The 26,598-nt window shown below is 40.5% G+C and overlaps 1 protein-coding gene across 4 annotated transcripts in view; it reads left to right on the forward strand.

The window, feature by feature from the left end:
• The window catches only part of plcb4b (phospholipase C, beta 4b), a 75,069-nt gene that overhangs the window by 24,332 nt on the left and 24,139 nt on the right, over window positions 1-26,598 (forward strand). For 3 of the 4 annotated variants that reach the window (XM_086263323.1, XM_086263326.1, XM_086263325.1), the window contains 3 exons: window positions 16,094-16,191; window positions 21,874-21,954; window positions 26,369-26,428. In XM_086263323.1, coding sequence (XP_086119449.1) covers window positions 16,108-16,191; window positions 21,874-21,954; window positions 26,369-26,428 — 225 coding nt within the window. In that variant the 5' untranslated portion in view covers window positions 16,094-16,107. The other variant, XM_086263327.1, reaches the window with a different exon arrangement.

Here is a 26,598-nt window from a genome sequence, read left to right on the forward strand (position 1 = left end):
AGGGGTGGGGGAAAAAATCGATACTGTGTAGTATCGTGATATTTTGTTTGCTAATAATGTATCGATACAGGGACAGCACAAATCGATATTTTGGTACAAAAAAAGTTTTTGTGGACTGGAACTCTGACTTCAGAGCATGTTGATCAGCTCCTTTTTCTGAGCAAGAATCCTGACATTCCTTCACTGTCCAAATGTGTTTAACTTGTTTTTTGGCAGCAATAAACATGACAGTTTACTTCTTTTAATTTAAGACATGTTTTATTTTAATTAAGTTTAAAACTTTTTTATTTAATGTAAAATTATATTTTGTTTTAATTTACTTTCAAATTCTTCAGTTGCTGCATAGTTATCATAAATTGCATAGTTCAGAATAGCTATAATTGTACCAGATGGTTGCATTCAGTTAAGTTGGACTAGACTGTAATACAAACCGTTCAGTTTGTCAACAATAAAACTGACTGAATTGACAGAAAGACTGAGTGTGAGACTTTGATATTAGATAAAATGAATATTGATAAAGTTTACCTTTATGTACAGAATCTGAATATCGCAAAATATTTTTAAAAATTGCAATAATATCGTATCGCGCGTTAAGTATCGTGATAATATCGTATCGTGGGATATATGGTGATTCCCACCTCTATTGGAGAGGGTCTCCAGTTTCAAGTTTCTGGGTGTGCACATAGACACAGACCTCCAATGGAGCTCTAACACCTCTGCGGTTTTAAAGAAGGCCCAACAGCGTCTCCTCAGAAAAATGGACCTGAAGAAGGAGCTGCTGACCGTCTTCTACCGCTGCTCCATTGAAAGTGTGCTGACATATTGCATCGGTGTGTGGTTCTCCAGCTGCACCACAGCACACAGAAGAGCTCTCCAGAGGGTCATCAATATGGCCCAAAAAATCATTGGACATCCTCTTTCCTCCCTGAAGGACCTGTACAGCACTCGCTGTCTCAAGAGGGCACGCAGCATCCTACGGGACTGTACACACCCGGGACACCGGGTGTTTAAGCTGCTGCTGTTTGGCAGGAGGTTCAGGCTGCTGAGGTCCCGAACAAATAGACTCAAGGACAGCTTTTACAACAGGGCAACAGCCCTGATCGATGCAAATAGCTGACCTGACTGGCTACCTACCTGGACTTTTTGGGGGGGAGGTAACAACGGTAAAAACAGTAACAATAATAATATTTATATTTATAAGGTGCAATAACAATTAATGTGCAATAATAACAGTGTGCAATACAAATACACTTATTCTTCTTTTTTATTACTAAGTTATTATACTGTGTTGTGTTGTTTGTGTTGCGTTGTAATGTGTCGTATCGGGTCGTGTTGTGTTATATGTAGTGCCGACAGTTTTCCAATTTCATTGTACTATTGTACTATGTATGACTGTGCAATGATAATAAAGAGTTATCTTATCTTATCTTAATTAAAAATATGTCTTCAGTTGGGGTGGCAGAATAAACTAAGCTTTGTTATGCACTGATGGTGCAAGTATAGGACAAGCAAGGAGTAATTTTCTTTCACCCACTGAGGCAGGTGTTGCAACATTTTTTTTTCTGTTGTAATAATCAGTAAAAATCCAATTTGCATTCACCACCTGTTGAATCTGAATGTGGGAAGTGACTGGTATGAATACCAGCACACACTTATAAGAATTTTTCAAGAAAAACACTCAGTGAACAGGCTGGTAATGTTTAGAAGAAGCTCCAGTGTATTTCTGCAGAAAATGAAAATACATTTTATTATTAGTTTTTATTGTAATATAAAGCGGGTAGTTCAGGGAGAGCTTTTTCAATGTACCCAAGAAAGCGTCGACAGGACAAGTTGCCTTCAATTTGTAATTCCCAGTTATCTCCGATCACCAGTTAAAGGGCTTGTTTACTAGAATCGAGGGACTCCGTGGATCTGTTTTTTATGACTGTGCTTATGTGTGTGGCTGGGGCTTTTAATGATAGGGGTAGATGGTCTGTGTTTAGAGATGTGTGTTCTCTGGTATTGCCTCAGGGGCTGGAAGGGTTGGGTGGGCTAGTGAGTCCCCATGTCTCTAAAAATACCCTTTGGGATCCCATTCAGAGGCTGAAATGCGCCTATTTGTGTGTGCGTCTGCATGACGCTGCTGCAGCCAGGCAAGCTAGAGGCTATTACTGGCCAGCAGGGTTGCTAGGGAGACCAGTCGTGTCAGAGAGGAGCAAAATCTGTGGGCTGTTTGTTTGTTGAGACAGGTTTTCCTTTTTCTGTCTCACGTCTTTCTCTCTCTTTTTCTCCCCCTGTCAGTCAGTGCCAGGGAAAGACTAATGCTGCATGTTTTCAAGGTTCATGCAGAAGTCTCAGTCTCTCATCATTAGAGCTTTCACACATTTGTAAACATCATTCTTGCATATTGAGCTGATTTAGAAGCTGGGCTTTCTTGGGAAATAGTTTAGCTGTCTCTGCTCAATCATGCTCACAGTAGGCCCTTGGGCTGTCAGTCAGGAGGGACTTGGGGGGGCTTTTTTTCACTGAGTTCACGCCAGTGGAAAGGTCAAATTCTGGGGAAGCATTTAACCCCTGCCCCTTCGTGCTGTGTCTCTCCTCAGCTCCCCTCTCTATATGGACATGTTCTATTTCCACTGCTCCTTTCTCCTGGCTGCCTCCTCGGCAGCTCAGCGGGGCACAAATTCTCTTTTAATAGGTACATATTTGGGCAATAGGAGAAGTCCCATATTTGTGAGCAACCCACTCCCCCCCTCCCCCCCCTCTCTATCCAGTTCTTGCCGTCTCAAGTCTTCAAAGCTTCTCTTCGTTGCACATGTTCTCTCTTGGTTATCCTTAATTTTTCTGTCCTGTAAGATGGAGCAGAGTAAGGGCAGTGGGTGGAGGGTGTGCATCTTTGGCAAACAGATGTGACAGGGCACTTCCCAAATTAAATTTGTTCTTTTGAGCATCCTTTAATTTGGAGCATTTTAATCCTGTTAAGGTCTCTAACTCAGCAGGGTGTTGTTTTTGCAGGAGCACCACAAACTGGTTTCAATGTTTATCATGAATCCAAGATGCTTGAGTTTATCTGAGCACAAGGAAATCTTTTTCAAATAAAATTCAGATGCCACTCAAGCACTTCTAGTAGTTCACCCAGAATATTATCTACGCATGTGTATCCTCAGTAATCCTGACCATATTTGGGGAAACCTGGTCTTGAAGGGCCCTCTGCATTCTGTGTGTAACAGGGCAGAGCGAACCTCTGACCTCCTAATCCGGTCTAAACGAGACCGTCACACACACACACGTGCATGCGCAGACACACACATGCAGCACAGTTGAGCAGTGACTTTGTGACGTAACAGTCATTTTTGGAATAATATGGTATTTTCACTCTGCAAAGGCCAGTTACCTAACATTCATCCCCAAATTAACAGGCTCCTACCTCCATCACCTCAGAGTGATACAGCAATCCATTTACGCCAAGATAAGACTAAGCTGTGAGTTTGATTCTGATTGTGTCCCCAAATGCCTCTAGTTGTATTAGAATATGCATATCATCCCCAAAAGTACCTCCTCAGCGATAACTAATTCAATTAGTGGCTGACACTGCTCTATATTAATGTGAACCTAATGCTTGTGTTGAGACAAAAGCATTCTGAGTGTTACTTCCAGCAGCACATTGCATGAAAGGTAGTCATTAGAACTATGGCATTTTAATTACATGTTAAATATTTTGTCTATGCTTCTACATTAATGCCTTTTTAAAATTAAATGCAGTCTTCTCTCTTTAATGCCAGTGTTCCGGTCATATTTCTATTATTAACCCGACACGGATACCATCTCCTCAGCATCACCTCTTGAAAGATGGTCTTTTCCATATTCCATTTGGGGGCTTCAGCTTCACATATTCATCACTCTGCAAAGACAGAGTGAGGATTTCTAGTTATATTTTTGGACTCTATTTTCACCTTAGCACTTTTCCTTTGCAGAGCTTCTTGAAAACATCACCGAAATATGGATCGTCAAAGTAATGTGAAAGTCTTTTGTAATTTGTCTGCTTCTGTTAACTTCCTTATTAAATTTCTGTCTTCAGATGGCAAGAGAATCTTTGACCAGTGACACGTGTGTCAGTCTTAAGGTTTGATTAAGTGTGCTAATGTGTCAGCCAGGCCCCTTGACCTCACCACATTCAGGGGACTCCCTGACACACAAACACACATACATGCACACACAGACAAACAAACAGTACTTTAAATGTCTGCGATAAAGATTCTTGATAACCCCGGGGACAACCCTCGCCCTTCTCTCAATTCCTTCCTTCCCTCCCTCCTGCTTGTCTTTATTTCCCTTTGAGAGGCCTCAGTGTTCCTTCAATGAGGGTAGTCATGGGCCCTGAGGTCAACAGACTCTAGCACTCTTTTTGTCACACACAAATAAACATACTGATATCCACACTTTGGCAAAGGCTTTGGGCTGCCATTTACGAGGTGGATGCTAAGTCTAGTAGGATGTGTGTTCATTTTTCATGTAACTCAGTTTGGAAGAGAGTTAATATGATGGCTATATATAGAACTTTATCAGTCTGCTTTGAGTATGGAACAACGCTGGAAAGTGAAGTTACTCATTGAAAGTGAGGGAGATCCTACTGCTTGTATTTGTTGTGGGAAAGTGTGGTGGTTATTATGTGTGTGTGTCTGTGTGTGTGTGCATGTGCTCTGTAGCACCACAGTTGGGCGTTGTAGTGAGTGTGTGTGACTGAAAGACAGCCAGTTTCCATCACAGGCTGAAGTTTGATTATGTAACCAGGGACTGAGAAGCATGAGTGAGCAGGGTGATCCTCAACTATAAAAGGCAAAGAAGATGGGTAGAAGAGGGTCATTTGGTGTGGAAAATACATTCTTCCCTTCAACAGTATAATACTTCTTTAGCTACAGTCCCAGAGAAACAAATGTTGATTACAGTTTTTTATATGCACTGCTCAAGAGAACCCTATATCAGGAATTTGACATTGGAGAGTTCATTTATTCTCGCATTTGTGTGCAGTCTCAGTGGCCCCCACCAGTTTGTGTTTGTTTGTTTTGTTTTTTTTGGGGGGTTTTTTTTTGTTTTTGTTTTTTTTTTAGAAAGGTTGGGCTCACATTGGATTTAGAGAAAAACAACTAGGAGTGGGAATCAAAGTGTAACTCACAGAACAGTACTAAAATGATAATGACGGGCATATTATACTTATTATAGAATGCCAGAATGTAGGGCTGTATGACCAAAATCTCATATCCCGATATAAGACTTCTATCATCCCGATAACGATATAAATCACAAAAAATTAAAATTTTCTGTAAATTCCGTCAATCTCGGGCAGCTCGACTTGCATGAAGTGTTTTCAGCTGGGCGTCCTGTACCTGGAGTTATGACTTTTAGCCGATGCATGAAACGATACATTTTTAGACATAAGTTGTAACAGACGCCGTTTTCTGTGTGAATATGTATTACACAGCGTGCTGCAGGGAAAAGCCTGTTCTAACGTTTGAGTCTAAGGTTTATTTTTTAGCACCTAACGCCTCTTTTTTTGCTTCTAATCCGTAAACACTAGGGGTGCAACGATACTCGTATACAGTGCTTTCGGTTCGGTACGCATATGTATTGAACAATACAAAATTTTTAATTTATTTGATCAACTTTTCTTCTGACGATGCTGTCTGTGTTGAGAGCTCAGTGGATCTGCGTTCGACTACTCCGCCTAGGCTGCACTGTCGAGCGCAGATCCACTGAGCGCAGCACAAGCTAGCAAGACAGAAGCTAAGCTCGTTGCAACATGGCAAATTGAACCTCCCCCACCCTCATTCAGATCTGGCCTTTGGAACTATTTTGGTTTTCATGTGACGTATGACCCTGAAGGTAAACGCGTCATGGACAAAAGTAAAACAGTATGTGGGATGTGCCACGCAATGCTCAATCCACATGGATCCGCGGTAGCTCGTTAACAGAGATTTGCCGTGTTGTGGCGTTAACATAATTTCAGATTAACGCTGACAGCACTAGTGGGAACACAATGAATATGACTGCACATTTACACCGACATCATCCTAGTGCAAAGACAAGTGGAAGCAGACAAAAACAACAAGCACGCATGCTACAAACTTTACAGGAGTCATTTAGACAGCCGTTAGCACATGATTCTCCTTATGGGGACCTGATATGTTTAATATGCTGCTGAGAGTATACCCCAGAAGAAGCGTATAGTATAGCTTTTATTTTGGATAGAGCCATTTCTCTGTAATAAACTCTCTTTTCCAAAGATGAGTGATTTCTCGATCAGATTGTATCGAAAAATATCAAACCGTGACACCAAAGTATCGAACCGAACCGAACTGTGAATTTTGTGTATCGTTGCACCCCTAGTAAACACTGCATACTGTTTCACGGGATTTAGTTTATTTTGAAAAGTCTCAACAGGATCTTGAGCTTTATTGTGAAAGGTTAATATGCAAAACAAACAAGCAGACGGCGGAGCCACGCCATTGTTTTACCGTCGTGGTTGCTAACAGCAACGCGTAAAAACAGTCGCTTGTCCATCCATAGCGTGGTCATATTAAATATAAGAGAAAGAGAGAACTTTAACAAATGAATATAACCACTACAATGACCATCAAACGATGAAAAAATATTGCCGTAAACATTATATTTTGCCACACTACGAAACAAACGATAGCGTAAAATGAAACGATAGATGTTTTTATATTGTCACCCGATATATATCGTTATATCGAACAGCCCTACCAGAATGTATTGAAAATATACCAGAGGCATCAATGTTTTTCTCAGCCTAGTAACAATAAATGTATGTTACTAGTAACAATAAGTCTATGTTACTAGTTATTACCACAGTCAGTGTTTATGACCCTAAATTTCCTAAAATTGACATCAGTTTTCACTATCACATCCAGTTTAGTTTCATTTATATAGTACCAAATGACAACAAAAATTGCTTCAAAGTGTTTATATTGTAAGCTCAAGAGAATAATGAAGAGAAAACTCTAATGACCAAACAACCCCCTATGATCAAACACTTTGCAACAGTGGGAAGGAAAAACTCCCTTTTAACAGAAAGAAGTCTCCACCAGATCCGACTCAGGAGGGGCCAGCCCCTGCTGCAACTGGTTGTGGTTGACAGGAGAACTACACTCAGTATTTTAGTACACACACTGAAAGCCACTGTATAGTTTCTCCACAGTTCATTGTGATAACACTGTTATCACTGAGCTACCTTGGTCTCAAACACAGTCCACTGATTGCTTGTACCACAGGAGCCGTGTGTCAGTTCTAGATCTTATTCGAGAGCATCCTGTATCTGTGGCTGTAATTTAGTGGCAGCGTGCAACAGTTCTCGACTTTAATGATGAGTCAGGGGACGAAAACAAACCTCTTCATTTTCAAGAAATCCATCTGTGGTTTATTTAAAATGTGCAATCCACTTATGTTTAATGAAGTATGTATGAAGCCTGTAATGCCTTAAAGAGAGGCCATTTGTTGGTTATTTCTCTGTATGTTATTAAAGAAAGGAGGAAGAGCTTTTTTTTTTTTTTTTTCTTTTTTTTCTTTTGAATGCACAGTTTATCCAACACAGTCTGGATACTCTAAAGTGAGTTAACCTGTGAGATAACAGTGTCTTCTAAAGGGTCTTTTAAACAGTACTTTCCTGTTAGCAATTCTTCAGGCTAAGAGGACTAAGTGGGTTTAAAAAAAACAAACTTAAACACTCATGCGGCGACAGACACATTGACACTACTTACTTAAAAAGTCAAACAAGCCTAGTCAAACACAGGCACACACACATGAAGTCACGCACGCAGGCGGTGAGGCAGCAGAAGCCTCAGTTAGCACTCACTCATTGAGCAAAGAGGAATCCAAATGTGGATCAATTGAAATGAGTAAAAAGGGAATTTCACTTGTGATTAGCGGCAGGTTGCACCATTCAGTTTTCCATTCACTCCTTTACTCACTCTTTCATCAGCCGTTGATTCTCCTTGCTCAGCTTGCCCCCTGCATGCCAGTCTTTGTGCAGAGCTGCACTTGGACACGCTAAGGTGCGATAGCCTGTGAAATCAGAGATCTTACACATTTTATACACAAGCTAGAACAAGCACACCACATCTCACTCTTTTTTTGTGGTAGCATGGTTCCTTAGTAAACACTGCCCCCTCCGTATCACTGATTGTTAAGGAAATGTAAAAGTGGACACAGGCTTATTAACATTTCACTCCTACAAGCTTTTTGCTCAAAGAAAAGAGGTCTTGTTGGTGTAATAAAACCACAAGCTCCTTTCAGGGCTCTCATTGAATAAAAAGACTGCTTCTATCCAGTGTAAACAGTCACACTTGTATGATATTGCCCTGCTCCTCGCGGCGTGAGCACATCATGCCTGATGCGTGCAGAAAACTGAGCAAACATGAGCGCGAATCAATCTGATGGTCCTCATGGTAATGCGATTAAACAAACCTACCACCACCAGAATATTGCCTGGCTGTGATATTGAGTGAACGTTACAGACTTCATCTCTAACACAGATGCCTCATAGCAGCAGCCTGTTGCAGTTTGTTCCCAGTGTTTGAATAATGCTCTTCTTTCTCTCTATGCTCTGGTTGGTGATCGGCCACCATAACGCAGATGTTTGTTTTGTTTTTTTTGTTTGTTTGTTATGATCAAGCCAATTTAGCTGAGAGTCATTTTTCTTGCTCTTTTATTCTATTTTTATATAATTTTTACTCTTTATATGTATTTAATATGCGTACACTCTATTTTCTTGTTCTAGTACAAGTACAGCAGCAATATGATATTTTTGTATTTTTCTGCATTCATTTGTGTGTTATCCTGCAAATGTGGTGCAAATGCTTCAAGGTAAAATGAAATGGGATTTTCACGCAGTGAAAGGAAAGGCATGCATTTCTTATTGGGAATTGAATCTGAACAGTGGCTCTGTGGGTACTGTTACTAAATGATGAGCTCCAAACACCCGGCTGCTGTAAAATAATTTGCCAGACCTCAGTGTTTGTGCACACCTCAAACTCGTCGGCTGTATTGAAACATGTAGAGGTAGCCTTGAACATGAGGCACAGGAATTGCTGTCAGTATTCTTCATCCTCAGCAACAGAATACTTTAACTTGTTTGCAACATGTTGTACACACATATATAATTTGGTGAAGACTTCATATTCCAAAGACTACAAAAGCATCATCAGAACATGTGACATTTGACTGCTGCCCCTTCCTGTGTTTGCATTGTGCTCTGTGTGATGAGCTAAAAAAACCCTGTTTGTGTTGACTCAGAGCTAACAGAGAGAATAAATAGATGGAAAAGTGTCAGAGTTGTGAATGTTTGAGTGACTGTAATGCGTTTTCATTATATTATTGAATTACATATTATCATTGCAGTATTGCAATCAATACTGTATGCTTTACTGTACTTAAAAAAACATTAACAAGAATTAGCAAGTTGATTATATTGTCCTGAGAATGTGAAGCCTATTGTGTTGTTACAAGGATGCTTTTTGTGTTATAGTCTTTGGAAGTGATTGTCAGTCCTATTAAACTGATGAAGGTTCACTCTGGCTTTTGGTAATACTGGGATTTGAGCAAAATGTGCAGGAAGAAAATTGTTCTCAGTCTCAGGGGATTTGTTTTCCAGTGAGTCAGTCCAGGTGAGTGGTTAGATATGTGTGTCCTAAGATGGGTTCAGCCTCAAGGGCAGTGATGACCCTGATAGTGAAAGAGGAAAATTGATGGTATTGTTAAAGGAGAGGCGGCGTGAGATGCACACACGATGGCTGCAGACACCATTGAGGAGTAGCTGTTCTTGCAGTGTGGTGTCTGCATGGTGATAACAAATCTTGCAGATGTCTGCACGGACCCTCACATTCACCCTCTAATGATGGAATTTACATTAGATTTTTGTGGCCTTCTCTATGTAGGCTTCCTGTATGCGTTTATTTTTTCCCAATCAAAGTAACACTAGGGTGTACTGCCAGATCCAAAATGCTTCCAAGACTGTGAAAAAATCCATGCATGCCATCATTTTCAGTCTCAAAGCCGCAAGACAAGATAAATATGCTGGATGAATACATAAGGGGACATGATATCACTCTGTGATATTTACTGTATAGATTAGAGACCAGGATGCCACAGCGAGTCCATAATAGAACTGTATTTACGAATGTAGATTTGTACATAGGCCAAGCTTTGGAAAAATACAAACCATATTCCACTATCATGCCAGACGTCAGTGTTACAGTGTTTGACTTTCACAAGGACACCAAGCAAACAGCGTGGGTGTGGAATGGAAGCAGAAATTGAAATATATGTTACAGTGTTTGCATTCTCGTTTAAGTTTAAACAAATTTCATTCTCCTGACACTCCTAACTTCCAAAAATCTTAGGCAACTGAACATATTATAATTCAAGTGTGCACATTGGATCTTGTGGTTTAATAAGTGATGCACAGCTCTTACTGTGAAAATTCCCTTTCAACAGACTTTTCCCCTGTATTAACAGTTTGGCTCTCAATTTGAAAGTGTCAAGCATCCATCCACTCGTCCAATTCAGGGTCATGGTTGGTCTGGAGCTTATTCTAGCTATCATAGGGTAAACGACAAGGTACACCCTGGATAAATGACCAGTGTTTTGCAGAGAACCAGACAACCATTCTCACTCACTTTCATCTCACATACTTAAAACAGGTCTGTATCATCAGGTCGTCTAAATAGTGGGTGTGTACGCTATGTGTGCAGAAAATGAGAAATTAATTGAATTAAGGCTGTTTTTGTTATTGATTACTTTTTAATTACTTAAGCCTCCCTTGTTCTTATAGAACAGATGGTGGTTTCCAGTCATGTGAAGCTGAGAAGCTGATGTTTTGCACCTGTTACAGTAATATTTCTGACAAACACTGCCTTTCTGGGGGGGAGGGTTTCCCAAGCACCTGGTTTTCAAATCTGCTTTTTAAAAAATGTGATAACTACAACTTGAAGTGCATAACTGTGTCTTGACCTTGACGGGCACACACACACTTGCCCAGCTGTTTCTACTTAGTTTTAATGAAATCCTTTCTCAGAACTGCGCGGCAATCTACATAACTCTTAAGCAACATCTGTGGTGGGATATATTTTTTTCCCTGATAGCTGATACCTGAAAAGACGTCTGATAAGCAAAAGACTGCTATTATTTAATCTGCACGTACCATTCCTTAAATAGACGAGCACCTTCCACTTGCTCTTTAATGTCATGGCAACAGCAGGAGGGCTCAGCATCCGGTAAACCAAAAACTGCCGTCCCTCAGTTCCACGGGCCCGCAAGATATAAAGCCATATAAGACACACGCACAACACAGGTAGATACAGTATATCCTCTAAATCTGACAACCTTGATAATGACACAAGGAAACCATTCTTTTCCTCAGCTGGCAGCTAGAAAAGAAAACGATGACATGAAATAAGAAAATAAAAATCTGGAAACTGAAATACTTTTTGTCTGACATGAATGCAGTAAGACTGACAGTGAATCCTCACAACAGTATCAGCAAAAACATCAGATGATGATGTGTTGAAAGATCAAACAGAACACATCTTATTATGTTTCCTCTTTCAGTTTCCTGCAGTTCAGCTAAGTTGTTGTTAAAGTTTTAGTCCTCAGTTAATACCTGTCGTTGTTATTATTGGTTTTGTGATTATTGTTACAGCCATGACACATGCTGCTCTCTGTCTGTTGTTCACTCGTGTCCATTGGAGCATGTCCCCAGTCAACCCTTCCACCACTGGCTGACTGATGTAGCTGTAGCCTAATTTTAGTTTATGAGGTGTGGGACCGCTGGGTGTTACCCTAGCTGCCATTTTAGAAGAGGAGGCTGGGAACAGTGTTCCTCACGGGGCTCCCATCTATCGTAATTATCTCTCTGTCAGGGGTTGGATAGGGGGCTCGGACCTCACAGACTTCCGCTAGCTTCCCATAGCTCCTCACGTGCACACTCACACTTCTAGAAGCTCAGAGGCCCAGCGTGCGCACTGGCGTGGCCTTATAGGACCTCAACTGCTGCACTGCTATTGGACAGATTTCATCCCGCTGAGGAAAATGTTATCTAATGCATACTGTTGAGTGTAGCGAGATCTAGGCTATCGTCAGACAGGAAAGCACAGTCCAATTAGTCCAAATTAGAGATGTGAAATGTCCTATATGAATGATTTTGAATCTGTTTTACAGTGTATAACATTTCCGTGCTTCCCTTGTTTGATGAGTAAACTTCTGTAGTAAACTCTACTTTTGGCCAACACAGATGGTGGAGGACTTGGTTTCACGGTTGGCTCCTTTTTTTGTAAATAAGTAGATGTATTGACCTGGATACTATACCTCCTTTAGCTGTGTGATATACAGCACAGCAGACCAAATTGGTTTAATTTGCATAAATGAAAGTGCAGTAGCTTGTTTTTCACAGTTTCTGGTGTTATCCACTGTCTCGATTCAGCTATGGTGTCTTTTGCTGAACCTGCCAGCAGCAGTGAGATTGTCTCTTTTTTTTTCTGAATCATTGTACTTTCAAAATGACAGCATTCAAACATCCCAGAAGCCTTGCATCATCTGCACTTGTCATGGCAGGGGTGGACTGTAGCCCGCCCAGCCGGTAGTCTTCTGTAACCCCTGCTGATGATGTGTCTGATCTGCGTTCCCCACATCAAAAGCAGACACCCCCCGTCTGCTGTACTCACCACTCTGATCCCCCAGCCTCTGTCACTCACAGCTGTGTCACTGTTCTGTGTCTCTCTGCCCACCACTGTTCTGTTTCATCTCTATGCTTCTCATGCCACTCTCTCCTCATCTCTCAGATCACATCTTTCTGCCTCTCAGTGGGTGTATATCAGGCTCTTACTTTTAGTGCACTGATTTTATTATTTTATTTCTGCCTTTCACTTTTCCCTGTGCCTTCACATCTTTCACGCTGACTCTCTGTCCATATTTCTTCCCCCATTATCCTTCCTCAGTTCCCCTATTTCTCATCTCATCCATCAGCATCCAGTTTCCACTTTGTGTATATGCGTTTAATTTTCTGTATAGTAGAAAATATTCTGTAGCGCAGCAGGCTAAAAGATTGGTGGATGAAAATCAAATCTCCGCAGAGTATTCCCATAATGACTTAATACCGGCTGAGCTCTTAGGCTATACATAGTGTGTCACGTTCTCAAGTGCACTTCTCCCTCTCACTTTTGCTTGACACATTTGAGCTTGACGTAGGTGGAGCCTATATTTGGGTGGTGTCATCAGCAATATTACAATTACCTCCTCCCCTCCCTGAGCTGGATGTCTTACGTGATGATACACGTGCAGGTGTGTCACATGAATGAAGCCTGACTCTCTAGTATTTGGAGAGGAGTGCAGTGCCCATCCGTTTTGTTTCAGGGTCCTAGATAAAAGCAGGAGGAGGAAATTCCTTTCTCGCATACTTTTTATCTCTGTGATATGCTCAATTTGTGTTGCTCAGTCCCACCCATAGTCCCATTTATAGGATTAATTTATAACATTATGGTTGTTTTTGGAATCCAGAAGCGATGATAGTTGGACGTGAGGATGAGTTCTTTGTTATTAGCAAATAATAGCAAGCTTGGTTAGCAAGGTGACCCAGTAGGCTCTATGTACATTATTGTGCAGATTTACATATGTGCTTATTTAACACATAAAAAAAAAAATGCATATTATCTGAATCACATAGCTTGGATGGGCTGTTATTACAATTTAAAAGCTCCATTTTATCAGGTAGGTCTATTAAAAATGTTCTAAATAGGTACCAACACTACACAGTTGATTCCAGTTAGCTGACGTGAAGCTTAGCTAAAGACGCCTGTGTTGGCAACCTCGACAGTCAAAGCAGCTACAACCCCCCAAAAAACAACCGCGAATGGGTGAATTAAAAAAACAGACAAACTCATTTTCTGTACAGCTGTTGTTGTTTTTTAACTCACTCTTTGAGATTGTCTCAAGTGGACAGTTAAGGTACTGCAGCTTTAGGCACTTTGCCATGGACTTCATTTTTCAGCCCTGGAGGTTCCTGCTTGGTCCCACGCAGCGGTTGTCCTCTGATGTCATTTGCCCATATTCCTTTTGCTTGTTCTATTTACTCTTTATTTTACTCTTTACGGGCGATCGTGGCTCAAGAGTTGGGAGTTCATCTTGTAATCGGAAGGTTGCCGGTTCGAGCCCCGGCTTGGACACTCTCGGTCGTTGTGTCCTTGGGCAAGACACTTCACCCGTTGCCTACTGGTGGTGGTCAGAGGGCCCGGTGGCGCCAGTGTTCGGCAGCCTCGCCTCTGTCAGTGCGCCCCAGGGTGGCTGTGGCTACATGTAGCTTGCCATCACCAGTGTGTGAATGTGTGTGTGGATGACTGAATGTGTAAAGCGCTTTGGGGTCCTTAGGGACTAGTTAAGCGCTATACAAATTAGAGATGGCACGATACCGATACCGATATCATAAATTTGGATATCTGCCGATACCGATATGAATCCGATATAGTGTGTTTCAACAAAACTGTTTTTTTTTTAATATCTTGCTGCATTTTGTATAAGTTCATACTCAAGTTTAAAACAACAACTACACTAAAGCTATTCTGTTATACCTGTATGCAAAAAAATATATTTCATAGTTCAGCAATACTGATCAATCTAATAAACTTAAACCTACACCATCCTCCCTATTCTGGTATTTTAAAGAGTACTTAGCGTAAATATTAAGCAACCTAACTAATAGGGTTCCAACTCCCAGCAACAACAAAAATAAATAAATAAAAAATAGGGAACCACCCCTCACGCTCCACCTCATGATGCTCAATTGACGTAATCAACCTTAATTTGATGCAGTGTGAAAAAAAATGCACAGAAATCAATTATTTTTCAATATATTAAAATATTAAATAGATTCAACATCTTTCCTCAACAAAATTGCAGACTGCACAGATGGTACCTTCCCAAAGGAAAAAGTACTATAGCTTACTAGGGTATATATATTAGACTTAATAGTCACTATATACAGTAATGGACTTCTATTCATTTTGCATCAAATTAAAACTTTGGGTGTCAGATAATTATTTATTAAAAGCTCGACATTTTAAATGAGAATAAGAAAGAAAAGTATGTCTTTCTGCTCCCCTTTTCCCAGTTAATGCCCTATCGGCCCCCCTGGCTAAACTTTGCTAGATCCGCCCCTGCACAGTTACCAGCGTCAGCTACTAGAAAAAGATCCTGGTGTAGAAACTAATATTAAATACATTCTAACAACAGCTGATCAAGCTTAAACGTGCTGCTGTTGTTTAGCCGCTGGTTTCCTCTTTCTGGTGCAAAGTGGGCCAAAAACAAACAAGAGAGACGGACTCGTGACAGAAAAGCCGATCAGCTGATCATTGAGCAGTTTCATGATTGAAGTAGCAGCAGGAAGAGGCAGTCGCTCCATATATCGTTTGTTAAGCTTAACGCAGGAATGCTTTACAAACATTCAGAGATGGACTTACACACTTGCTTTACTTCTCTCGGGGATAACTTTGTCGGAGATGAAATGCCGGGTTGCTAGCGAAGCTCCAAATGCTATCCAGACCACCGACAGGTCCCGCATGCGGCAGCCGCTCTATCACGTGATGCATACTGCTCCGACGTGCTAACGTTCTGAGGCGAGTTACGGCGTGTTGCAAGTTTTGCGAGGTGCTTTCGTGATATTTAATGGATCGGATTACATTTTTTATTTTTCTCCGATATCCGATCCAGTAATTTAGGTCAGTATCGGACCGATACCGATACGTAATATCGGATCGGTCCATCTCTAATACAAATACAGGCCATTACTCTGCTTCACTGCTAATTGCAGCTCCAAAGCAGAGAGGGTGCTTTAAATCTCTGAAAAATCCTAAACGACAAATCAATATTTTTCCTAAATTCTGTCTTTGGAGCTTGTTCATTGGTTGGTTGTTATATATGTAAGTTGTTCTCACTCTCTCAAGAGGATATTTTTGGATGAGCCCCTGGAGAGCGAGCATCCTTTTCTAACATACTCTGTGTCTGTGTCTGTCTCTTTCCTTGTGTGTCTTCTCCTCTTTTGTTTGTTTCTCAGACTTGTGAGCAGCCATGACAAAGTCCTACGAATTCAACTGGGAGAAGCACCTGCCTGAGTTCATGCAGGAAGGCGCCTCTTTCGACAGGTTTGATGAGGTAAATATGACACTTTCCTGGATTGAGTAATTGATTAAAAATAAGAGGCTTTTAGTATTCTCAGTGAAGTGATGAAAGTTTAGCCAATGCTAAGCTATCTGTTTGTAAGTGTTCCCTGCTGATACCACCATAGATTATTTGCTCTGCCCTGTTATCATCCTGGACCTTAATGACTGTGCCCGGCTCAGTCATTAGTTGGACAAATGCACACATCCACACACGGAGCAGAGTCTTTGTTTTCATACATTTAGAATACCAAGCTTTAAATGAAGTTTTAGTCTCTAAATGTAATGATTTATATTATGCTGCCTTTGTTTTTTGTTTTTTTGCTTCTCAAAAATATCCAAGACGGGTCCACAGTGCAACAATGGAAAGACATTTATATTCCCACACCATGAGTAATACAAGCGCACACACATACACACAGAACAGAGACCTCAGTTTATATCATCACTGGTGTAGTCACAGTTCTAGCTGTAGACAGGCCACATTGATCAGGCTCATTAAGATGCTTTGGCATGGCGACTGCTTGTCCGCAACACGCCCACTGAGGGTCTTAAGTAGCACACTATAAAAAATTATGCACATGCTAAAAAAGTTTTAGAATAGCCATAATTCCAAAGAAAATTGGTTTATGTAAGAACCAATTTTAGAAATGCACAAAGTGGGGAAAGGCGTCAAAATGGGTGTGCCTGCATAACTGTTTATCTGTCTGACTCTGAGAACAGTGCTGCTTTCATATACAGTCACTCAGGCGTGCAGAAGCTCCACTGCGACATGACATCATTGCTTTATTATATGCCCTAACCCACTGTAAGAAAAACCTACAAGTGCCGATAAAAGAAAATGATAAGCTTAGAAGCTTTTGATTACCGGTTCTCAATTCCAGTGCCTAAAGATGCTGTAGCAAAACATAAAGACAGATTTTCAATTAAGATGTCCCAAAAAAATAAATAAGCTCAAACAGTGTTGTAAAGAGGAGTTGTGCAACTCTTTTAATGAGCTACAGGAAATGTCCTATGGAGGCTCTGCTGCAGCAAAAGAGGATTTACACGAGCCACGTGAGATCTCTTACTTTTTCACTACAGTGTGAAATAGAGCCCGACCGATTATAGGCTTTTAAAGGCCAATACTGATACAGGCATGTGGTGATTTCAAAACTCAATATGGCGATATATCAGCTAATTTATTTTCTTTCAGACAAACAAAACTTAACAAATGTTTGGGAAATCTGTTTATGTGCAGTTATTTGTTTACTCTTTAACACTGTGGCCAACTGCTTGGATCATTGCAACATGTGTTGCCAACAGTTGCAGAGTGCCCCCTCATGGACGAACTGTGCAACATCAACACACAAAACATAGTTGAAGGGTGTTTCTTCTATTTCTTCTTTAATTTTGTCATTTTAATTTTTTGGCCATTATACATACTGATATCAACAGAGCGACAAATAGCTAAAATTGGCTGATCATATCGGTCAGGCTGTAGTGTGAAATCTGTTATTGTTGTTTAATATTTTTCGATTGATTGATTGTATACAGTGGGGCAAAAAAGTATTTAGTCAGCCACCGATTGTGCAAGTTCCCCCACTTAAAATGATGACAGAGGTCAGTAATTTGCACCAGAGGTACGCTTCAACTGTGAGAGACAGAATGTGAAAAAAAAAAATCCATGAATTCACATGGTAGGATTTGTAAAGAATTTATCCGTAAAGGAGGCAACAAAGGAGTGGCTCCGTAAGAAGCATTTGAAGGTCCTGGAGTGGCCTAGCCAGTCTCCAGACCTCAACCCCATAGAAAATCTGTGGCGGGAGTTGAAAGTCCGTGTTGCTCGGCGACAGCCCCAAAACATCACTGCTCTCGAGAAGATCTGCATGGAGGAATGGGCCAAAATACCAGCTACTGTGTGTGCAAAACTTGGTAAAGACCTATAGTAAACGTTTGACCTCTGTTATTGCCAACAAAGGTTATGTTACAAAGTATTGAGTTGTATTTTTGTTATTGACCAAATACTTATTTTCCACCCTGATTTACGAATAAATTCTTTACAAATCCTACCATGTGGATTCATGGATTTTTTTTTTTCACATTCTGTCTCTCACAGTTGAAGTGTACCTCTGGTGCAAATTACTGACCTCTGTCATCATTTTAGGTGGGGGAACTTGCATAATCGGTGGCTGACTAAATACTTTTTTGCCCCACTGTATGTGACTTAAGAAGCATTCCTGCTAGGTTATTCTGCCTGTACTGGCTCAGGACCCAGTTTGGAGCTGTACAAGGAGGATGCAAAACACCACCACAAATAAAAAAACAGAAAAAATGTGAGCTAGGAAATATAAATAGATCATTTAAAAGCTTTCTTAAATAAAAACTATTTTAAAGTTAAATTATAACCAATAAATGCTCAGTTACAGCCACAAGCAAATTCATTGCTTCCATATATCTTTGTATGCACTTGCATGTATGTGACCACCATGTATATCTTCCTGCTTTTTTTTTTGCCCACATTTCCTCAGACAAACTTAATCAGGACACCTAGCTAGGACATTGGACGAGCAAAGGCAAAGTGTGTCACAGTCACGCACACACACACGGACCTACATGTACCCCTGCACACATCAGGAAATCCCCTCAGTCCTCTCCGTTTATGTGGGCATCAGCTGGGGGAGGAGGATCCCTCTTAGGCAGAGAAAAAAGCTTGCGAGTGTACGGAAAGGCATCATCAAATCCAAAGCCATGTCACAGTGAGCGGTGAAACTGGGCCAGCATGCTTCTGAACAGAGTCCTCAGTGTGTTGCTGCTGTGAATTTGAGCCAAGCTTAGACAGGACAAGGTTAGGTCTGGCCTGAATGGTAATAAGGTCAAGCTCTGTCAGTCGGTTAAAATGAATAATGACACTTGGGACATACCACTCCCCTCTTAGTGCTGTGAATTTTTCTCATTAATGATTATATTCTAAACAATATCAACTCAAACTGATGCGTCTCAGGAGAAAAAAACAGCGCTACGGTCCTTCATTCATAAATCAATAGTTATTTTGGTTGTCAGCTCATGTTCCTCGCTGTTATCGTAAACACGAAGCAGCAATGCGTCTCATTTATAAAACACTGTCAGTCATACTTTGTGTCAGTGTGGGCATGTGTTTGTGTTTGTGTGAGCAAAGCACTGCTGCCTGGAAATTACAAAGGATGCGGGGCGCAAGCATCTCAGTGTGCAAAAAGCATATGCTAAACAGCATGGATTTTATTTTTTTGCCACAAGAACAGTCTCTAGTGACTGAAGCCCCACTGAGTGACAGATGGTAGTGGCAGGTAATGTGCATGTGGGTCAGTGTGCCTGTATGTGTGTTTGTACGAGTGCAATTCAAAGCTTCATAGGGGACAGCTATCGTTATACAGAGCCTCTCAGCTCATATCGTTACATAAGATGGCTTTCTAAAACAACTTAAGGTCCCCAGAATGCTTTCTTTGCCATCTTATTCATGTCCTCGAATAGATGGAGATGTTTCCAAGTTTGCATCTCACTCTTTGTTTTTCTCTTTAGCTCTACACGCTGTAGTGTACTATGGATTTTCAATAATTAGTTTGTATCCTTTAATGAGATATTTGATATGAGTTTGTCCTCTTTAAGAGTCCAGAGGCATTGAGGTAAAAGGTGAAAGATATCCTATGTAATCCATTATGCAAATAGCCAAAGAGCTTCCTGTGTGTGTGTGTTTCGTTCATTATCTCACTGAGTGGAAATCAATCATTTAAGATCTGATTGATGTTTAGTGTCCATGGAAACTATGCAGCCTCATATTGACGGCTGATGAAGGTAGACTGAGACGAACGAGACAGAAAACACACATAAGCATTTACAGTCGTGGCGCAAAGAAAGTACACCCTCTTTAACTTCTAAGGTTTTACATATCGAGGCATAATAATAATCTAACAAAATACAAAAACTAAACTGTCATTATTTATTTAATGATAACTAACTAAATAAATAAATAAAACTAAATGCTGGATTCCTTCCATTACTGCTTGTTTTGCAGCCACAGGACCTGAGCGCTTTAGTAGACGGATGAGTTCATGGTCGAGTCACTGACTGCAAAGTATTCTAAAATCAAATGTGAGGGCACCTGTGTGACAGATAAAGCTCTGCTTAAACTGGGTCATGGAACAGGACTGTGATCACAAACACAGCAGCAATTCAAAGATTCAACAGAATGACTGGAAAAAAAAAAGAAAAGAATCAAATTGTTGCAGTGATCCAGTCAGAGTCCAGACCTCAACCTGGGTTAAATACTGTGGTGGGATTTTATTCCCACAAACCTCAATGACCTAAACAAGTATAAATAGTAAGACATAATTCCTCCACAACAATGTGAGAGAACGATAGTCATAGAGAAGATGATTTTATGAACTGATACTGACAAATTTACAGAAGGTGTACTTTGTTTTTGACTGCACTTGTTAATAGCATCATATATAATATTTATAGATACAGCTCTTAAGCCTACACCGGGCAGATTAATTATCACTTTCTAATATTGATTTGGAAATTTAGACAAAGGGTAAAAGACCTCGAAATGATCTGAGGATCTGTGTTCAAAATAAGAGGCACGATCAATAGGCAACACACACACACACACACACACACACACACACACACACACACACACACACAATTTTAGATTTATTACAGTAAAGCTAAAAGCAGTGGAATGTGATACTGTTGTATGTCCTCAACAGTTGAGGTTTATCTGAAACCATCTCCTTCATCGAGGTGGCTGTATATCTAACACCGAACACTCTGTCAGTCTTCGTTCAGATGAAAGAGTCAAGCTTTTATCTGCATTTACAGTAGTCTCACTGTTTCCTAAATGGAAATAAGATTATTCTTCTGAGGGTTTTTTTTTGAGGGTTTTAGATGTCAGGGTAAGAGCCAAGTAACAAGCCAGCACAGCCCTATTTGCAGCTGCGTATCTCATAGTAGCAACATTCTGAAATAATAAATCACGTGTGTATGAGTGTGTACATGAGTGTGTTACACTGTTCCCTACTGCTAATATTAGAGTGACCCAGCAGCCTTCTCCCATTCTAGTTTATTTCTCTCTTATGTTTTTAGCTTTCTCAGATGTGTTGTTTGAGTGGAGTGGGGCAAAAATACACATATTTGTCAGCACACACACACATCTTCCGGCTGATTGAATTGATGGTAAGATTGTTTGGGTAGGACAAGGTGGCTAAGGTTAGTCGATTTCCTCCACCGACACTCCTGTTGAACGATGTGTGCAGTAGCATCACAGTAGCTATGCTAATACACTTTTACCTCCTGTTCGTCTCTATAACCTGGAAATGTGTTCCAACTGCGTTGATGTTTGCATTTAACAGCTAAAGGTGGTCACATTAATCTCACTGCGTGTTTGCCTTAGACAACAGGCTTCATCTCCCCTACGGGCAACCTGTGTGTACATACTGAGCGTATTTCTGCATTCTTTGTGAAAGTATGTTTGAGTGTGTGTTCGTAGGCAGGCAGGTATATCTTGTAAAATGAATAAGAGCTACATCTGGTTGTCTGATTGCATAATTCCTGTGTTTGTTAAACAGGTTGACTGTTTAATGTCTTGCTGTGTCAAATAAAACCTTTGATTAATATGGCCTCATTGCTTAGAAATAATCATTTTTCCTTGCTGCAGGACCCATACATCTTTGAGCCCAACTGCCACATGGAAGTGGACGAGTACGGCTTTTTCATCACCTGGAAGAGTGAGGGAAAGGTACGACTTCCACATCATGACCTGTGTGTATTCTAGGATTTTCGAGAGGATCCTCTAAATAGAAATGTATAAGACAGGATCCACATGGAGTAGGTAAAGTATTTAAAAAGGCATGCAAGGAAAGAGTAAGTTGTTTTGATTTTTTTCTGTACTTCTGACTAGAGATGGCACGATACCACTTTTTTATGTCCGATACCGATACCGATATCATAAATTTGGATATCTGCCGATACCGATATGAATCCGATATAGTGTTTTTTAATCAACAAAACTGTTTTTTAAAATATCTTGCTGCATTTTGCAAGTCTGCAAGTTCATACTCAAGTTTAAAACAACAACTACACTAAAGCTATTCTGTTATACCTGTATACAAAAAAAATATTTCATAGTTCAGCAATACTGATCAATCTAATAAACTTAGACCTACACCATCCTCCCTATTCTGGTATTTTAAAGAGTACTTAGCGTAAATATTAAGCAACCTAACTAATAGGGTTCCAACTCCCAGCAACAACAAAAAGAAATAAATAAAAAATAGGGAACCACCCCTCACACTCCACCTCATGATGCTTAATCGACGTAATCAACCTTAATTTGATGCAGTGTGAAAAAAAATGCACAGAAATCAATTATTTTTCAAGAAATATTAAATAGATTCAACATCTTTCTTCAACAAAATTGCAGACTGCACAGATGGTACCTTCCCAAAGTAAAAAGTACTATAGCTTACTAGGGTATATATATTAGACGTAATAGTTACTATATACAGTAATTGACTTCTATTCATTTTACATCAAATTAAAACTTTGGGTGTCAGATAATTATTTATTAAAAGCTAGACATTTTAAATGAGAATAAGAAAGAAAAGTATTTCTTTGTGCCCCCTTTTCCCTGTTCATGCCCTATCGGCCCCCCTGGCTAAACTTTGCTAGATCCGCCCCTGCACAGTTACCAGCGTCAGCTACGTAGAAAAAGATCCTGGTGTAGAAAGTAATATTAAATAAATTCTAACAACAGCTTATCAAGCTTAAACGTTCTGCTGTTGTTCAGCCGCTGGTTTCCTCTTTCTGGTGCAAAGTGGGCCAAAAACAAACAAGAGACACGGACTCGCGACAGAAAAGCCGATCAGCTGATCATTTAAGCAGTTTCACGATTGAAGTAGCAGCCGGAGAGCGAGAGGCAGTCGCTTGTTAAGCTTAACGTGGGAATGCTTTACAAACATTCAGAGATGGACTTACACACTTGCTTTACTTCTCTCGGGGATAACTTTGTCGGAGATGAAATGCCAGGTTGCTAGCGAAGCTCCACATGCTATCCAGACCACCGACAGGTCCGGCATGCCACAGCTGCTCTATCACGTGATGCATACTGCTCCGACTGCTAACGTTCTGAGGTGAGTTACGGCGTGTTGCAAGTTTTGCCAGGTGCTTTCGTGATATTTAATGGATCGGATTACATTTTTTATTTTTCTCCGATATCCGATCCAGTAATTTAGGTCAGTATCGGACCGATACCGATACGTAATATCGGATCGGTCCATCTCTACTTCTGACCATTTGACTCTGAAAAAGGTATATGCAAGTAAATAAAAACTATAAATGAAGCACGTTAAATATATGTATATTATAACAAGCTTAAAATATAGAGAAAAGATTTAAGTACTAGCATTTAGGCTAATACTGATTAGCATTGGGCAATAGACAATGTTTATCAGATGTTTATCTGATAGTTGGATTAATTTGTTGCAGATATGTTCAGTAGCTCTTGTTGGATGATTTTAAACTAGCTAAGATGAAGCCTAGCATTTATTTATTTATTGATTTTTTTCCTTTTCTTTCCTGGGCCCTGTGCTTCGTACGTCGCTTACTACATCCAAGATCAAATGAAACATCCAAGACCAAATCATCGCGCTAACTCTGAGCTCGCTATTCCGGTTCCCCGAACACACCTGTTGTTGACGATTAGTATAGCTGGATGAAGTAATGTGAGATCACTGGGTGGCCCAACAGGGGCTACGCATCGATAGTAGAAACATTGATCGGCAACCCTTTGATTGGTCGGCGAAAATGTCGAAGGAGCGCGCTCGGTATTTTTCGGCAGCAGAGCAAGAACTCTTGAGTGAGGGATTTCAGGAGTTTCAGAGTTTAATTAAAACGCAAGGGAACACTGCAAAGGCTGCAAAAGCAAGGAGAGAGGGGCTGGCAGAAAGTTGCTGACAAATCAAACTCGTAAGTAATTCAATAATAACAATAATAATGGAGTGGATTTATATAGCGCTTTTCAAGGCACCCAAAGCGCTTTACAATGCCACTATTCATTCACTCTCACATTCACACACTGGTGGAGGCAGCTACGGTTGTAGCCACAGCTGCCCTGGGGCAGACTGACAGAAGCCAGGCTGCCATATTGCGCCATCGGCCCCTCTGGCCAACACCAGTAGGCGGTAGGGTAGATTTATCATATCACACCATATTATCCAATATTATATTACATTATATTATATTATAATATGTTATATTATATCCCGTTTCACATTAGAGCCACAACAGGACCCACTAGAACATGGGAACAAGTAAAAGTGAAATATAAGAATATTCTACAGAATGGTAATATTTATCACTTATATTGCTTTTCGTCTCTTGGAAAGAGACCCTGGAATACTCTGTTTGTTTGTTCATAACAGCAACCAAGAAAAGGGCAGAGCAAAAAAAAAGACAGGTGGTGGTCCTGCACCCCCTCGTCAACAAGTTGGTTAAGTAAATAATACCCTCACGGGAAAATCGATATCTCTCTATGAGCACACTGTCGCGCTGAGCTAAAGGATCCTGTCTGTCCCGCAATATACGCTGAATTCTGAGGACTCTCCTTATCAATCTTGCACCTTCCGCAATGGGTGGCTCACGTATACGGACAGGATATGACTGCGACAGACTTCCCAAATCCACCTTCGCTTTTATAGCCGTGGTCTCTCATCTTGATTACACGAAGTAATTTACAATTACTACTCTGAAATATGAATTACATCTGTAATAATCACATACATGTAATAGAATGTTAATAGTACATTTCCCTTTTTTAGGGAATGACCTGTATGTATCTGTGTGAAATCAATAAAAGGATCAAGTGCTGCATTATCTTTAGTTACATTGATGTTATTTATTTATGGTGAAACAGTGGTGGAATATCGCTGTTGCTTTCGTATGAATGACGCGGACATACCTGCGTGGCCGCGATCTAATCCTGTTTACATAAAGTAAACCTGCTCCCGAGCAGGTTTACGCTTACGGCTCTGTTGCTATGACAGCAAGTCCCGGATGGGCTTCGGGGAACCGAACGATCCAGGATCACGCGAAATCGTCAACAATCTCATCCAGCTAACTCACTTAGCGCGGTACGAGGAACAGGCCCCTGTTTTCCTGTTTGGGTTTTTTTGTTGTTGTGTGTTTGGTTTCTGTTTTTTCTTTTTTTTTTTTCTTTTTTTTTTTTTTCTGTGCTTAAATGTTATTGTTTTTGAATCTTATTTTCATTGTCTGGTGTGACGTTATGTAACTTTGAACTTAAAATCTTATAAATAAACATTTAAAAAAAAAAGAGAGAGAAAAAAAAAAGATGAAGCCTAGCATATAGGACCTACAGCTGGCTGTGCGAGTACTAGTACTCGCATGGTCTCATTTTCCAGCCACTGGATTATAACATTCCTGATTTTTCTTTGCCACTGCCTAAAAACCTCTGAGGTGCATCTGAATCCCTCTACTTGGAAAAATAACTCTGATTAGGATGATTTGTTTTCCCATTTAGTGGTTTTAGAAATAGTTCGGTGGCACACTGTTTGTGTATTTCTCAGAAAGTTCAGAAAATATACAAGCATGCACCGAACTTTCATAACTTCTATTTTACTGCTGACATTTTGCAAATCTTGCAATAGATTTTGACATTAATTTCCTCCCCCAGAGTTACAAATAGACTAGCAGCATTCATTTCATGCACACCTTCTGCAGCTGGGGTGAATGGAGTCAGGTTGGGCCCCAAAGGTGATCAGGCCTCTTCAACTGATGTTACAAACTGCAGCAGTATAAGTTTGTCTGTTTTCGGGAGCCCGCCAATGTGCTGGGACCCCAAGCAGCTGCATGCCTGGTGGCAAAAAGCACCTCTGCAACAGTCCAACCTGTTAATGTTTATCCTCATTCCTGCAGACTCAAACTTGGTAATTAAATCAAATGGTATTAAAACAGCTATTCTCAACGCACAAAGGACTCCTCCTCATTTCTGGGTTGTAATCACCCATGTTGCTGAGAGGTTGTGGTGCTTGTGCTTTGCTGACCATTAGAAATTGTTTTTCTTCTAGACTTTTATTCTCCCCCTCTTCATCTACTTCTTTTTTCCCTTTCTTTCCACCGTTTTTGGTCTCCTACAGGAAGGTCAGGTTCTGGAGTGTTCTCTCATCAACAGTATTCGCGTCGGTGCCGTCCCAAAGGTAAGAACTCAGGAGAGACCATTTCTTCACTTCTGCCTTCACAAAATTCACACTCTCACCCTCCGCATCAAACATTCCATCTTTTAGTCCCACAGAGGTACTCCCGGTAAAATCTAGAGACACTGCCACTTCAGGCTATTATTCATGCCTAAATTAGCCAAGGCTACAGT

The sequence above is a fragment of the Aulonocara sp. 'chitande type north' Nkhata Bay genome, linkage group LG15, assembly GCF_057382095.1.
Source record: "Aulonocara sp. 'chitande type north' Nkhata Bay isolate Kocher_YH1m ecotype deep benthic linkage group LG15, A_spYH_male_GT1.1, whole genome shotgun sequence".
Taxonomy (NCBI): Eukaryota; Metazoa; Chordata; class Actinopteri; order Cichliformes; family Cichlidae; genus Aulonocara; species Aulonocara sp. 'chitande type north' Nkhata Bay.